Source organism: Megalopta genalis, chromosome 7, assembly GCF_051020955.1.
Source record: "Megalopta genalis isolate 19385.01 chromosome 7, iyMegGena1_principal, whole genome shotgun sequence".
Taxonomy (NCBI): Eukaryota; Metazoa; Arthropoda; class Insecta; order Hymenoptera; family Halictidae; genus Megalopta; species Megalopta genalis.
The window spans coordinates 1,422,842-1,439,915 of NC_135019.1; the positions used below are offsets into that span (position 1 = coordinate 1,422,842).

A 17,074-nucleotide genomic window follows, 5' to 3' on the forward strand; every position below is an offset into this window, starting at 1 on the left:
TACCGTCGGCCGACGCTTTCGTCGGCCGGCTCGACTTCCTGCTCGGCTTTCTCTTATTACAATAGAAGATTTACGAACGAGCGTGGTCTCTTCTTAATTTCCGAAACAAATTGCCGTTCGTCGAAGCCGTCGATCGCGCGATTTACGCGACTCGCTCGTGACACAACGTGCCCATTTTTCGCCGATTTACGAACGGCGGATGCGAATCGCGCCCCGAACGCGCCCCTTTTATAACCATCGACACAGTTTTTCTTGGACCGCGAACACGACGGAGACACTCTTCCTCTTCCTGTAACTACATCCAGTTACGAGATTAATTACGTCTTGCGCCGACCATTACAAATCGTTTATCCTTTCCCGCACGATCCGGATTAAAAAGTCTTTTCCATTTACGCGGAGATTGGATGCAGTTGGAACTGCGCTTAAGGGTATCATCTGTACGAATCGCGCGAACCGTAGGTCATCGTCGGGAATTTATTACGTAGAATCTAGCCGAAATAGAAATAGCGGACCGTTGCGATATGTTTCGGCAGGATTCAATATTGCACAATATTATTAATTTTTTTCTTCCACGATCTGATTAATGCTGCTTATCGCGCGAAGCGTAGGTCATCCTCGGGGATTTATTGCGTAGAATCTAGCCGAAGTAGAAGTAGCAGACCGTTGCGATATGTTTCGGCAGGATTCAATATTACACAATATTATTAATTTTTTTCTTCTACGATATAATTAATGCTGCTTATCGCGCGAAGCGTAGGTCATCCTCGGGAATTTATTGCGTAGAATCTAGGAGACGTAGCAAAAGCGGACCGGTTGCGATATGTTTCGGCAGAATTCAATATTACAGTACAATATTACACAATATTATTAATTTTTTTCGTCCACGATACAATTAATGCTGTTTATCGCGCAAAGCGTGGGTCATCCTCGGGAATTTATTGCGTAGAATCTAGCCGAAATAGAAATAGCGGACCGTTGCGATATTTTTCGGCAGGATTCAATATTGCACAATATTATTAACTTTTTTCTTCCACGATCTGATTAATGCTGTTTATCGCACAAAGCGTAGGTCATCCTCGGGAATTTAATGCGTAGAATCTAGCCGAAATAGGAACAGCGGACCGGTTGCGATATGTTTCGGCAGGATTCAATATTACAGTACAATATTACACAATATTATCAATTTTTTTCTTCCACGATGCGATCAATGCTGCTTATCGCAGATGGCGTTTAATCGCTGTTGCCGGTAGAATAAGATTCCTCGCGTCCGAAACGCGCGACTCTCCGTAAAAACGCTACGTACAGTAAGTACCATTGCGAGTACTATAGGATGGGCAAGCTCCTAAAACAAGACCGAGCGGGAAACAGTTAAGAACAGATAAAGAATGCCAACATTCAGGTTGATACATAATCTTACTTAAAAAGGCTCGATCGATTTTTCTCTCGGCTTGTTCGTCGTGATACATTTACTGTGTGTTCGATATCGGCTGGTTTAATACACGCACACGCGCGCGCACACACATATACAATGTCGTCGAGTCTAATAGGAAAGTAATTTAACTTAATCTCGTCTTAATATCACGCTTGTTAATGCGCTTTAGCAAAAAGTCGATCGTAAAATCGATTATTCTATTCCGAACGCAACTGCGATTCAATTTCAACAGAGGAAAGGTATAACGATTAATCAAAAACTTTCGAGAGTTCGATTACATCGTTTACAACATTCGCTATTGTCCATTATTCAGGGGGGGCTTTCGAAACTGTCAATTAATTTTCGTGCTAGTAATATTCGATTCGGTAATTAAGGAAACCGCGTTTCGTCGCGGTGAATTTTCACGACTCGCGAATTCGCGTTCGTTTATTGTTACCGTATTTCGCGGTCCGTTTTAATTACTTTCGATACCAAATGATCGTCTCTGCCGAACAAGACGATATTCGTTAATTAAAATAGCTGTGAATTCGTTACGGAAACTAACGATTTACGGGCGATACATTTATTACCGTGTTGCATATAAATGCGATACAAAGTTAACGACACTTTTACATCGCTGTCAGTGTAAGTAATGTTATAATCAACGAATTTACACTCCAAAATCTCGGCTTCTGAAACAAATTAACTCTTTGGACTCGTCCGGTGACTCTGGTGCGCCGAAATAAGTTTAATATCGTCAAATTTGTTTATATTTATGAACTGTTGAAAATGTAACTATTGAGTCACAATATCCAATTTCATATATATAAATCATACAAAATGGAAATATACTATAAGTCGGAAAAACTATTTTGAATTCGGAGTTAAAATTGCTTCGAGTACAAAGGGTTAAACGATGCCCTATAAAATGAAGGATTTCAAACGGTCCTTTCATATTAATCTCCCCCTTTCGAATTTTCGACTTATTTCAGCGAAAGGGTATATATTTATATACCCTTAATTATAATAATTATATTTTCATGTGAAAGTGCTATACAGTAATGTCTCTCTAATTGACGCTTAGATTGTCCACAAAAATGGGCAATTTTGGAAGAGGAGATACGATTGTTCGAGCCTTGCGACTCGTTTTTTATGGTTATCGATTATCAAAAATTATAAAAACGTGTCGCAAGGCAGGAATAATCGTATCTCCTCTTCCCAAATTGTCCATTTCTGTGCACAATCTGAGCGTCAGTTAGGGAAACATTACTGTAATTCATTATTCCTTCCCGTCATTATTTTAAAGTAATTTAGTTTTTAAATATTGTTGCGAATGTTGTTGCAAATATTGTTGCAAAACTATTGTATACATTGTTGCGAATCACTCCGTTTCTCTCGCGTCGCGGCATTTTATTTACAATAAAAAATATAAACTGTAATACAACTCGATACAATTATATTTCAGATCTTTCAATATGAAATGTTGCTCGTTCGACGGTCCGATCTCGTCTCTTCGATTGTCCGTTGGTAACACTCTTCCGCGGCAACCCCTATCTTCCATTATCTTTTAAGGAGTTGCTCACAACAGGGCAGCTTCACATTACAGCGACTTGATTTGGACAAGTCGCCGTAACAGTATGTTAAACAAAAATCATGCTACCCAGTACAGTAGAAGCACAGTGTCGTGCACAGGTTTTCGCAATTTCCTTATCGCGTTAGAGCGAAACACTGTTATAGGTTGCAGTGCTGTACGAGGGTTCCCGCAATTTATTCTGCCGTGTTAGAGCGAAACCATGTTATAGGATGCCGTGTTGCAGCATACCATATTGGATGTATACAGGTTGTCCCGAAAATGTTTCGCAATCTGGGAGAGGATGATCCCTGAGGTGACTTGAAGCAACTTTTTCCTTTGCGAGAATGCGATCCGCGGCTTCGTTTACGAGTTATTAGCGGAAAACGGTGGCCAATGAGAGGCGAGCTCGGCTGGCGCGAGGCGACCGAGCTAATGAGCGCACGGAGCTCGGCCGTCTCGCGCCAACTGATCTCGCGTCTCATTGGCTACCGTTTTTCGTTAATAACGCGTAAACGAAGCCCCGGATCGCATTTTCGCTAAGGAAAAAGTTGCTTCAAATAACCCCAGGAACCTCCCATTTTCAGATTGCGAGACATTTTTGGGACATCCTGTAAAATGTATAGGATGTACAAGATGTATAGGATGTACAGAATGTATAGGACATATAGGACGCACAGAATGTATAAAATGTACAGGATGCACAGGATTATATATCATACAGGAAAAATCTCAGGAAATTGATGTCGAAAGCTACGCGAGAAAAATAAATAAAACTCCACCGAAACGTGCGAGAAGCACCGAAAACTGACAAGCTGAACGCGAGGAATATGCATTTGGCGGCGGTCCGGAAGGATGGATCGGTAAAAAAGGAATCCACCCGGAATTCCCGGTGGATCGTCGCCGTTTTCAGCGTTGTCCAGGACGGAACGATCGAAAAGGTGAGTGGCGGTTGACAAAGTAGCCGTTACAAATAGCGCCTCCTTATTTACGTGAGTTGACCAGCGAGAGAATGTCTCACCTGCCATTTTGGTCGAGCGCACGGGCTCGCGAACGTCCATCTGATCCTGACATAAGCCGCGCAAGGAGGTCGGCGAAAGAGACACCAGCGGCGACGTTACTTCACCAGATCGGATCGCTTAAATGGCGAGAGATATGAGGAACTCGCTTTACCCGGCATCCGTAGAAACCTCGGCGCTCGTCATTCTTTCCTACCCTTTTACCTGTTCCTATTTCTTTCCGCCGTTCTCCGGCGTCGGACCGTTTGGCCACGACCGGGTCCGCAACGTGTTTTTCCCTTATCCATTTGCATCCGTGTGCACGAACCGCCGATGTCCCCGATCACGTACGCGCGCGACAACTTCTGTTGTTCCGTTTCGTTCGTCGCGTGATCCAAAATTGGACTCTACCGGCGAATTTCCTCCGATCGTGCACCAAAATACTCGAACGGCTTCGGACATTTGGAGCGTGCGAATCAAATTCGATGAATAATTGGCATCTGCACGGATTTTGTGTAACGGAAATCGTTAATTTTGGATGGACCGTGATTAACAATGGAATTAAACGGGGACCGACTTATATTGTTTTGTAATAATGACAAGATTTATTTAAATTTTCTACGATTTTTACTATAGTAGATGCTTGAGTGAACAAGTTCGTAACAAAAATTTCTGGCAAGAGTATTTTTATAGCATCGGTGAATTGTAAAGAAAAAAATCGGAAATCAGTCATTTTAACTGATTTGGTAGTTCTGGTGTTAACGCTAGATTTACGAGATCCGTCAAAATGACGGGTCAATAATTTTTTTATTTACAATTATTCATATCGTTAACGATACATTTATGAGTTATTTATTCAATCGATATGTTACTTACGGCAAATGTCACGATAACACTTGTTAAAAATCAGAATAAATGTCTTATTATTCCAATTATTATTTACAATGTTAAACGTCTTGTTATTGTAAACTAATATAAAACAGCTGTTTTTCCGTAAATCTAGTATTAACAGCGGAGGATTAAACTTCGGGAATCCAAACATTTCAGCAAACTTCGAGTATTTCCTTCAATATCGATTACGCGAATTGCTGTTGCGACGTTTTCTCTATCGATACTCGCGCTCGAGAAAAATTAGAGAAACTTCTTTTTTAAATGTTCGTAATACGTTGCAAGTGAAATTCGAAGTCCAGTCAGAAGTTCAAGAAGAATCGTAACGGCTCTAATGGAGAAAGACGTTCGGAAATTACCTGCGTAAAACCGAGGCGAAATTGAGCGATAGCCTATCTCTGTCTCTCTTTCTCTCTCACTTTATCTCTGTTTCAGTATCTCCGTTGCCACTGAATAGCTGCAGTTTAGAATAGAGGTCAACAGAGTGCACGCCAGATTTACAACCGTGGTTAGCCGACTGTGATCACGCACCGCTGTTCGAACAAATATCTGCCGCAGTTTTGATACACCTGATTTTTACGAAATGTGGCAAGAAACTTCTAATGAGGCAATTTGCGAGAGAAAAGCGGAACGAAATATTTATATCCACTTATACGTGGGTACGTAACAGTTATAACTGATTCTGTCGAGTATATATCATTCCATACATTATACATAACTCTCTCGATAGTGTTCCCGCTTCATTTTGTTCTCCGGTATCTTTATCGAATAGGCAACCTGCAATTTGTGCAACGCATTTGCGTCGAACGTTTAGGCATAAATGATGCGGAAAATTCTCCCAAATTCTCCCAAATTGTCCGTCAGCTCGTAAGCAACAATGGACAATTCTGGGAGAGGCAGATACCATTGTTCGAGCATCCTCTCACGAAATTGTATATTTTTGTTCATTTGTCCATTTTTTTATATATTAACTTGTAGACAAAATGGACAATTTCGGGAGAGGAAGCTCGAACAATGGCATCTGCCTCTCCCAAAATTGCCCATTTTTGTCCGTTTGTCCATTTTTTTCTGTCTCAGCTTGTAGACAAAAATGAACAATTTCGAGAGAGGAGGCTCGAATAATGGTATCTGCCTCTCCCGAAATTGTCCATTTTTTCTATCTCAATCTGTAAACAAAATGGACAATTTCGGGAGAGGCAGATACCATTATTCGAGCTTTCTTCCCCGAAATTGTCCATTATTTTCTATCTCAGATTCTACACAAAATGGATAATTTCGAGAGAGAATGGATAATGGTATCTGCCTCTCCAAAAATTGTCTATTTTTGTCCATTTGTCCATTTTTTTTCTGTCTCAGCTTGTAGACAAAATGGACAATTTCGGGAGAGGAGGCTCGAATAATGGTATCTGCCTCTCCCAAAATTGTCCACTTTTGTCTATTTTTCTATTTTTCTCTCTATATATATATATATATATATCTCAGCTTATATACAAAATGGAGAATTTCGGGAGAGCAGGCTCGAATAATGATATCTGCCTCTCCCAAAATTGTCCATTTTTGTCCACTTTTTCTGTCTCAGCTTGTAGACAAAATAGACAATTTCGAGAGGGGAGGTTCGAACAATGATATCCCCTCTCCCGAAATCGTCCATTCTTGTCCACAAACTGAGCGACAATTTGAGAGAATTTGCTATATTACTGTTCACAAATTTTTTCACCGCGTCCACCTAATCATTGCATTTTCCGTCGCCGCTCATAAATCTCACTATACATTCAGCGTCAAACAAATTCGTCGGAGCAGAAGCCGAGCTTCGCGCGCCTTCTAAGAACAACAAGAATTTTCGTTCGAGGAATGCGCGGGGTGGGGGGAGGGGGGTTAAAAATTGCACTTGAGCGCGGCGCGATTGGAAAGGAGACAAGAGGCCGGGCGGCCAAGAATTGTGCAGCCGCCGTTGTACACGTCGCGAGTGATTTTGCAAAAGAGCGGAGCGGCCGGGACGTGCGTCGAATGCGTGTTGCCACGAGAGCTCACCCACGATTAGCATACGTTCGGTCTCTCGTTAGCCTGGTATTCGGCAGGTTTCGGGGATTGGCCAATACGCATCGGCAATTATAAGCCGCGACTTTCGAAAGTATGGATGTTTAGGCGGAAAAAGGAAACAGTCATCGGACTTATGCCTTGGGGGATATTCTCTCGGCCGCGAGAGCAAGCCGTGGTTGCAAATTAGTTCCTGAGAGCGGAGCGAAGGAAGTGCTCGGCTAATGAGCCGTTCTCCGCGCTTTCCGATTTCTTTTCACGGTTACCAATTATCGGCGCGAACGTTTTCGCGGGAACGGACGCGCCGCGCGGTCTTAATCTGTTCCGCGACGTTTCAAGATCAACGATACATAATGTTTTGTTACACAACGCTGTTCCCGCCGTTCGCCGTTCCCCGTTCGCCGAACGAATGTTACGCGCGGCCGATCCCCGGGCGGCGCATTTAAGCGCGATCGCGCGATCGGTTCGTTGTTAGAAAATTCTTCTTCGCCGTTCGGCACGTTCGTTCGCCTTTTACGAAGCGAGCGAGCCTCTTACAGGGAAAACCGGAAAACCGAAGGGAACCATTACCACGGCGCGAAAGTATTTCTGGCATTTAATTAGGAACGATTTTGCGAACACCTGGTTAAGGAAGACTCGAGTAGGAAGCCATCGAGAACGTTCACGTTCGATCGCCTTATTCGAAGAGGAAGAGATCGGGCAACCTTGCGTTTCGACGCGAAGTTACTGGCGTAAAGCAGTCGTTTAGTCACCGGCGTCGACGCGGCCACGGTTTTACTGTTCGCGGTTAGTATTATCCGACTGTTTACACGCCGCCAGTCCTAAACGAGAGTATCGCCTCGATCGTTCTTTTTATAGCTTTATAATCCCGCCTTTAATTCGGACGAGCTTTATGGGACAGCTTCGAGAGACCGAGTTCGCTGCAGGAACTGTCTTCAATCGCGTGCTCTCGTTCTTTCGAGCTGTTGACTTTTTTGTACGTTAATTCATTTTTAAATGCGATTTTAATCGATCGATTCCGAATGCGTTAGTTACATTGGCGAGGAAGAGGATCGTTTTGTTCGTCCCGAAGTATAATTCATAATTAGAGCGCGGATCTTCGTGCGAAATAAAAATTGCCTGCAAGTATGCGGGAGCTGAACCCTTTGCACTCGAGTGCACTCCGAGTTGCTATAACGAAAATTTAAACAATTTATTTTGTAGATCTTGGTGAGTTAAGTGCGTGTTAAAAATTTTACCTGAATTCGGTTCGCCTTGGCACGAGCTGTAAACGATTAAAGATCGCAGGAATCGTAGTTTTGTTCCCGATTTTTGACACTTTCCACCGGATAAGTAGAGCAATTTGCAATTTCTACGATCTTTTGACGCTTGTAACTTGACTTTATTACTTACCGAGATCTACAAAACGCATTTTTTTAAATTTTCGTTATATGCTCGGATGAAAAAGTTAAGAAAGCGAGTGTCTTTTATTTGGTTTTGTCGTTCCAAGTAATAGGAAAATTGCAACAGAAACTAGTTTAGTCATTGTCTAATATACTAATCGCTCTGTCATCTAAAAAAAGAATTCAAATCGTTTATTCCAGTTTTAAGAAAGTTATTGGGTTTTAAAAAGCGTCCGAATATTAACAGGAGTCACTGTATATAGGGTTTTATTAAATTAAATTAACGACTTGAATTCACATGACTGAAAGAAAGTACAGTAAATTTAACCTAATTTTCTTGCAGCTTGTAAACAAAAATGGGCAATTTGGGAATAGGGGATACGATTATTCGAGTCCTAATTATTCTGAGCTCTAATTATTGAGCCCTAATTATTCTCTCTAATTTTCCTTCATCTGGTAAACAAAAATAGACAATTTGGGAAGGGGAGATACGATTATACGAGTCCTAATTATTCCGAGCTCTAATTATTCTCTCTAATTTTCCTCCATCTGGTAAACAAAAATAGACAATTTGGGAAGGGGAGATGCGATTATTCGAGTCCTAATTATTCCGAGCCCTAATTATTCAGCCCCAATTATTATTATACCCCTGATTATTCTGCCTGATTTTCGAGTCCCTGTATATTTCACTATTATCAAAGAATTTGTGTCGGATAGCCGTGGAGCAAAATGGGCAATCTGGGAATAGGAGATACGATTTTAATATTATTAAAATCCTCCTAACTATTCTAGCTCTAATTATTGAGCCCTAATTATTCTCTCTAATTTTCCTTCATCTGGTAAACAAAGATAGACAATTTGGAAAGAGGAGATACGATTATTCGAGTCCTAATCATTCCGAGCCCTAATTATTATTACCCCTGATTATTCTCCCTGACTTTCGAGCCACTGTATATTTCGCTATTATCAAAGAATTTGTGCCGGATAGCCGTGCAGTAAGCGATGACACGAACGTGTCATTCCCACGTGTCGATGAGCGGACACACAGGAAAATATTCACCACGGAATTCAATTTACATTTTCATGTACTGCGTGAAAGTAAATTACAGTAAATTCTCTGCAATTGTTCCTCGGCTCGTAAACAAGCTTGGAAAAAGGAGAGACGATTATTCGAGCCTCGCGGCTCGTTTTCATAATAGTTGACAATTGGTAACTATAAAAACGAGCCGCATGACTCGAATAATCGTATCCACTCTTCCCAAATTGTCCATTTTTGTGGACAATCTTGTGCGTCAATTAGAAAATCTATTCGTGACTAATCGAAGAACAGTTAACAGGAAAAAATAGTGAAAGAAACCGAAAAAAGCCAAGATACCAAAAAGCCAAAAAAGATGAAGATACCGATGAAATCTGTGTCCCGGCCGTGAAAGTTATTAAACTAATTACGAATCGTAAAATCGTGGGTTAATCTAATTACGGGAATGTTTTACACGACAACGATGTATCTCCTGGTTCCCGATGATGTATTAAGTTGTAAACATCGTCGATTACCAACAGCACGATCTGAATTCCGCTGTAACAACCTTGTTCCACATCCCCTCTCCCTCCCCCCCGTCTTCCTCCCCGGCGCGCCGTCTTTCTTACTTTACATATTAACACGTCCGAGGGCGACCAATTACGCGCTCGATAATCACCGGTATCATTCGATCAGGTATTAGGGCAGTTTACATCGCTCCGTCGTGTAACGATATTATCGGGAGACCTTCCGATACGCAACGCGAGCCACCTAGAAAAAGAGGAACGTGATAGAACGCGTTTCCCTGCTCCTCGCAGAGAAAACATTCGTCTTCGCTTGTCCACCGGATTACGAATGAAAAAATTCCATCTTTCGCTGCAATCCTTTATGAGATTTATCGACCACCGATAGCGCAAATTGGCACCGAGCATTACAAATGGTGCGTTTATGTTCTTGCAACGCGTGTGCAGAAGATACGATCTCAAGATATTGCTACATATTTTGCGTAATTAATTTTTGTGTGCTTTATTTCGCGTTGTCGAGTAGAGCAACAATATATCAAGGAAATAAGAAGACGGAAGTCTAAGAAGAGCTGTTTCTTAATATTTTTTTTATATTGATATTGATACTGGAACGAAGTTAGGGTTGGGCATGTTTCATCCGAAAAACGAGGAACGATTAAAATTGTATTCGAAGCATTGGTCGAGTTAAATTGTATTCGAAGTATTTGTTTATGGGATATGTTCGAAATGTTGTTCGAATTAAATTTTATTCGAATAATGATCTACTTCTGTTGACATAACCTCTGCCATAAAATATTAGCGTGAATCGATAGGAGAAAAGTGCACATCAAATTTCATAGGCTCATTGTCAATAACAGATTTCAGTCTTTAGATTATTGGTCATTTAAATTGTTCTAAATTGTTTTTTAGCACAATTGCTGTGCTAAAGAAACGTACGAATCCGCGAAATTATCGAAAAGAGGAAGACCTTTTTTAATCGCATCGCCCACTAAATAATCACATTCCGGCCCACTTAATTGAAAGGCAATAATTAAATCTGAATTACGTACAATTTACTGCAATCGTATCTCCTGTTTCCAAATTGTCCATTTTCGTGCGCGATTTGAGCGCGAATTATGGAGTATTTACTACAATCATATCTCCAGTTTCCAAATTGTCCATTTTCGTGCGCGATCTGAGCGCGAATTAGGGAGTATTTACTGCAATCATATCTCCTGTTAAAAAATTGTCCATTTTCGTGCGCGATGGGAGCGCGAATTATGGAGTATTTACTACAATCATATCTCCAGTTTCCAAATTGTCCATTTTCGTGCGCGATCTGAGCGCGAATTAGGGAGTATTTACTGCAATCATATCTCCTGTTAAAAAATTGTCCATTTTCGTGCGCGATCGGAGCGCGAATTATGGAGTATTTACTACAATCATATCTCCAGTTTCCAAATTGTCCATTTTCGTGCGCGATCTAAGCGCGAATTAGGGAGTATTTACTGCAATCATATCTCCTGTTAAAAAATTGTCCATTTTCGTGCAGAATCTGAGCGCGAATTAGGGAGTATTTACTACAATCATATTTCCTGTTTCCAAATTCTCCATTTTCGCGCGGAATCTGAGCGCGAATTAGAGAGTATTTATTGCAATCATATCCCCTCTTCCCAAATTATCCATTTTCGTGCGGAATCTGAGTGCGAATTAGAGACTATTTACTGCAATCATATCTCCAGTTCCAAATTGTCCATTTCTATTTAGAACCTGAAGTAAAATTCGACCGAATTTACTGTATTACCAAAAAATTGCATCGTAAGTCTCGATGAGAACGAAACAGGTGTACAGGTGTTCGCTTTAATTGCGATACACGTTAAACGTTCGAGCAGAATGAAGCGTTGCGACAAGGAACCGGACAACAATTACGTTTCCCAACGCGTTGCGGCAACATCCCGGCATATTAAATTGCATTAATTGAAAAAGAGAAAGGTGCATCGGCGCGGACCAGCAACAGCAGCAGCAGCAAAGCGCATTGTCGACTAAAAGAGAGCAAACGTCGAGTAAAAGCGCGAACGTGAACTACGATATTAGGGGTTTTCGGTTTGCAATCAAGGACGCTCGCTCGTTTCTTTTCTCGCTTTCTTTGGCGCATAATTGTTCGCGCGCGAGGTGTCTGTCGAAACTCTCGCGCGTACGTATATTAATCCGATCGAGAGATCCCGCGGCTCGGTTCGAAAGGGAAATAGTCGTACAGCAATTTCATCGAAAGTCGATTCCCATTAATGCCCACATCATTAATTAAAGCCGGGGATATCGCAACCGGCTACAACGATCCGATGAATAACGGCGCCAATAGAGATCAACTTCGTTGGAGCTCTTCGTGATTATTTTTCTTTTCTTTTTCCTTTTTTTTTTTTATTTCTTTCCACGCGATAGTTACCGGCCAGCGTCATACTCTAATTAGCTCGGTCGGCTGCATACTTTTAACCGTGGCACCGTGTACAAGCGAGATTAAAAATCGTATCGGATCGCGTGTAAACACAGCGGCGATGCGTGCGCCGGTTCGCGGACGATCGCGTAAACGGCCACCAGTTGCACCAGCCCAGAATAATATTATAAAGCCGACGTGTAACATGTGGAGAGAGCGATGAGCGGGCACGTAATCGCATTAAGCGAATTGAAATGGTATTCCGGAGCGGTTGGTTGCGTGCGCCGCGGTTCGCCGGGCCCGGTAATCGTCAGAAATTACGCAAACATTTTTTTTTTTAGAGAACCCAACGGTGCTCTATCAACCGCGGGTCATCCCTTCGAAATTTCATACAGGTGACCGTCCGTGCGACGGAGCGCCGATTTTGATGCGAGTTAAAAAACTGTTCGCGTTGCGTCGCGAAACGTGGGAGCTTGATATTTCTATTTTTTTCTTGAATTATTATATTGAAATGGAAAATAATGTAGTGTTTCGAAATTCTTCAGATGTTTATACTGTTTTGCATTTGACTGCATTTGATTTGTATTTGTATCGTCGCTTTTTTAGATGCATATATTTTCTTTCTTCTCTGAATTTTTCATTAAGAGTACATTTTTCAAAAAATAAAAATCGACTTATGAAAAGAAGTGGGAAAACTTGACATAACCTTGACATAAGTATGAAATCCAGTAATAATATTGGCACTGCTAATTCAATCGTCGCTTTTTTAGATGCATATATTTTCTTTCTTTTCTGAACTTTTTTATTAAGAGTACATCTTTCGAAAAATAAACATCGACTTGTGAAAAGAAGTTGGAAAAAAGAAGTTCAAGAAGTTAATGAGATATATTCTTAGTTAGTCCCTGATCTAAAATAACGAGAACTTTTATCACCAATTACCTGGTAGTCGATGCGACGTTAAATCTGGAACAAAAGAAAAGACGAGATTTTTAATTGAGATATAAATTTTATAAATTTTATATATAAAATTTTTTTTTTTTTTAGATATAAATCTAATATAAGATGTGTAATAAAAATGACAAATAAAATTTACATAAAAGTAAGACAATAGAATCGATAAGAAAATAATTATACTATTTCGGACAAATAGTGGTAACACATTAATTTTGTGCATCAAAACAGATTTTGGTTGCACGATGATTGAATGAAATTTCGTAAGCAATCTAAACGAAGAAACGATTTTTTCAGCGAATAAACGTTTTGGGCAATATTGAACGTGCGTAGAAGTCACGAACAAAAATTATACCAATTTGTTACGGTTAATTGCAAACACATTCGCGGGCAATTCGAAAAGGCAGAAGCAATTTTCAGAATATTAAAAACAGACGTCACTCCTGCAGACTGCGCAGCTGCAGTCAATGTATTATACATAGTTCCAGGAGAACCAATTACCTGAAAGCAAAATGCTTCTGGGTAAGTAATTTCTACACCTTCGGCTAGAGAGTGAAACTCATCGAACGAACTCATGCAAAAGTTGTGGAAATCGCCCACGAAACGATTATGCTCGACATTATGTCGAAGAAGAATATTATAACATTATAATGTAATATTATAATATCACAATATTACATACCAAGCGTTAAAAGCAACTGACACGTGCTACTGCATAAAAATGACAAGACTGAATTTACTTAGACTTCAACCATTTTTTATCAATAATATTATATACAATATTATATATTATAATAAGATTGGTGGGAAATCCAAATAAATTGAGTATTATCAAGTTCAGTATTCAAGTATAAAAAATATCTTATAATATAATATATCATAATAAAATCTAATATATACAGTAATGTCTCCCTAACTGACGCTCGAATTGTCCATTTTTGTGGACAATTTGAGCCGTCAATTAGAGAGACATTACTGTATATATTAGATTTTATTATTATATATTATATTATAAGATATTTATATATTACATTATAAGATATTTATATATTATATATTATAAGATATTTATATATTATATATTATAAAATATTTATATATTACATATTATAAGATATTTTTTATACTTGAATACTGAACTTGACGAGACTCAATTTATTTGGATTTTGGAATTCCTTTGGAATACCTTAGAAGATTTATATTTAATATTATTATATATATTTTATTATTATATTTATTATTATATATATTTATTATTATTATATATTTAATATTAATTCGAAATTTATCCTGTATATTTTACATTTCAGTTTTATTTATTTTTCAGTTTATTTTACAATTTTTTTATATATTACATTTCAGTTTATTTTACAGTTGAAAACGTTCCATACTAATTCCCAAGCAACTGCAACTAACTGTAAATAATCGCATACATCGTTATCGATGGTTAATTAAAAACAATTTCCCGAATGCGGGGAAGCGAAATGTCTCGCTGCATTAGAATTCGATTCTCGAATTCGACGTCGAATTCGGCTCCGAAGCGCCTTTCGCTGGTTCCTCTGGAGAACATTCTCACGCATCAGCGACTACGGTCGATTCAAGTACGTTCGCCGACAGAAAGGGACCACGGAGACGGACAGGTGGTTCCCCTAGATCCTGCACATTTCCCTGGTTCGTTCGCCGTTCAGATTTGTCGGGTTAACCAGCCGCGATTTGCATATACAAGTAGCAATGTCGGAGCGGAGCGTTTCCACGGCCGTTACCACAGAGGCGAGGGGACCGAGCAGGACGATCGACGACGTGGCTCACGGCACTGCACTCGGCAATTGTATGCAAGAACGCTGCAATAGGCGACACTCTTCTGCGCGGGGCTGTGCCACGAAAGGAGCTTATCGGGACGGAGAGCGCGCGCGCGCGCCCGCGCTCGTTTCGCAACCGAGCGCTTGGCCCAGCGCACGCTGCTCGCTTTCGATTTGAAGATAATTTTATCGTATGCCGCTGGAATTCTAATACACGGGCATAATCGCGACGGCAGTTCCAGTTTCCTTCAAAATCGCTGATCCGTTTCGTCACCGGAGCCCTGATTTTTTTTTAATCATTATGTATTCGGTTCGGCGGGTCGAACGCGGCGAAATTCGAACTTCCACGCTATTTTTTAACGAACGGGTCAAAATACAATTTTTCAAGTCTCTTAGTTGAACATTATTTTCACCGACGAGCGATATACACGGGCATAATCGCGACGGCAGTTCCAGTTACCTTCAAAATCGCTATCGTCCGTTTCGTCACCGGAGCCCCGATTTTTTTTTAAGCATTATGTATTCGGTTCGGTGAGTCGAACGCGGCGAAATTCGAACTTCCACGCTATTTTTTAACGAACGGGTCAAAATACAATTTTTCAAGTCTCCTAATTGAACATTATTTTCACCGACGGGCGATATACACAGGCATAATCGCGACGGCAGTTCCAGTTTCTTTCAAAATCGCTATCGTCCGTTTCGTCACCGGAGCCCCGATTTTTTTTTAAGCATTATGTATTCGGTTCGGTGAGTCGAACGCGGCGAAATTCGAACTTCCACGCTATTTTTTAACGAACGGGTCAAAATACAATTTTTCAAGTCTCTTAGTTGAATATTATTTTCATCGACGGGATCGAGAAACGCGTTCTATTGTTTCAGTTGGAAATGATCTGCTAGGTTCGATCACTTCTCCACGATTGACCTCTTAACCTTTCCTACAGCGATTACAAAATTAATTTGGTAAAAATAAGCGTGCACTGAAATGCTAGTGAGAATAGCGGTGACGAAGGTTTTTAGAAATAATAATATAATAATTTTTACAAATAATAATAACTTAAAAATAAAAATAACAAAATAATAAGAATAATAATTTTTAGAAATAATCTTCCTAACAATAAGTGCATCTCGTTGATCAATTTCAAATGTTGAAAACTCGATTCTGAACATTTTCGTTCGGCTTTTTTGTTGGCTCGGTTCTTCGAACAGAATTTAACGAATTAAAAATAAAATTACAAAGTACATCTACATTTTCAGATAATATTATCCCGTCACTCGGAAAATTGTCTTAAATTAGCTACCAGTAACGATGTATGCAATTATTTACAGTTATTCGTAGTTGCTTGTGAATTAATATATTAACATTTTCAATGCGATATCAAATATAAAAAATAACGTTCGAATTAGTAGTAGCTCTACTTTGTAAGGGATTTTTTTATACTTGAAAATATAGGCAGGTTTTCGAAGTATGAATAATTTATCGATTCTTTAAAAAGATTTCCACGAAAGATAAACTTAATCTCTCAACACAACTGTTGCTAAATGATTACTGGTAAATAAAATATAAATAAAATAAATAAATAATATATATAATAATATATATATATATAATATTATAAATAATATATTATAATAATATATAAAAATATATATAATATTATAAATAATATATTATAATAATATATAAAAATATATATAATATTATAAATAATATATTATAATAATATATAAAAATATATAAATTAAATATTTATTATATAATAAAATAAATAAATAAAATATAAATAAAATATATAAATAAAACAGTTACGCGCGAATAACGAAATCGACGTTTATCGAAAGCGCGATTGCACTTCGGCGAAGCGCAGTCTGCAACCGAAAACGCCGAAGACCATGATCTGTCGCAACAAGACAATCGCATTAGAGGTGAATTTAAAGCGGCTTCGCTAAACCGGCGATGGTTTAAAGGTTGTTCACAAGGAAACAATAAGGTGTCTAGTCGGTTTGCGAAACCGTCGCTGCAATCAGGTGTACAAACCAACGGTTTATTTAAGTTGCCGGACAATTATTTCAGAGTAACGAGGCCACCCAC

The 17,074-nt window shown here is 39.5% G+C and overlaps 1 protein-coding gene across 2 annotated transcripts in view; it reads right to left on the bottom strand.

Annotated features, from left to right (window-relative positions):
* LOC117218612 (uncharacterized) overlaps positions 1-17,074 on the bottom strand; it is a 142,518-nt gene that overhangs the window by 60,840 nt on the left and 64,604 nt on the right. The window contains exon 2 of one of the 2 annotated variants that reach the window (XM_033467140.2): positions 13,175-13,198. The exons of the other annotated variant lie outside the window; for it this stretch is intronic. Coding sequence (XP_033323031.2) covers positions 13,175-13,198 — 24 coding nt within the window. The remainder of the gene's footprint in view (positions 1-13,174; positions 13,199-17,074) is intronic. 2 annotated transcript variants of the gene reach the window in all.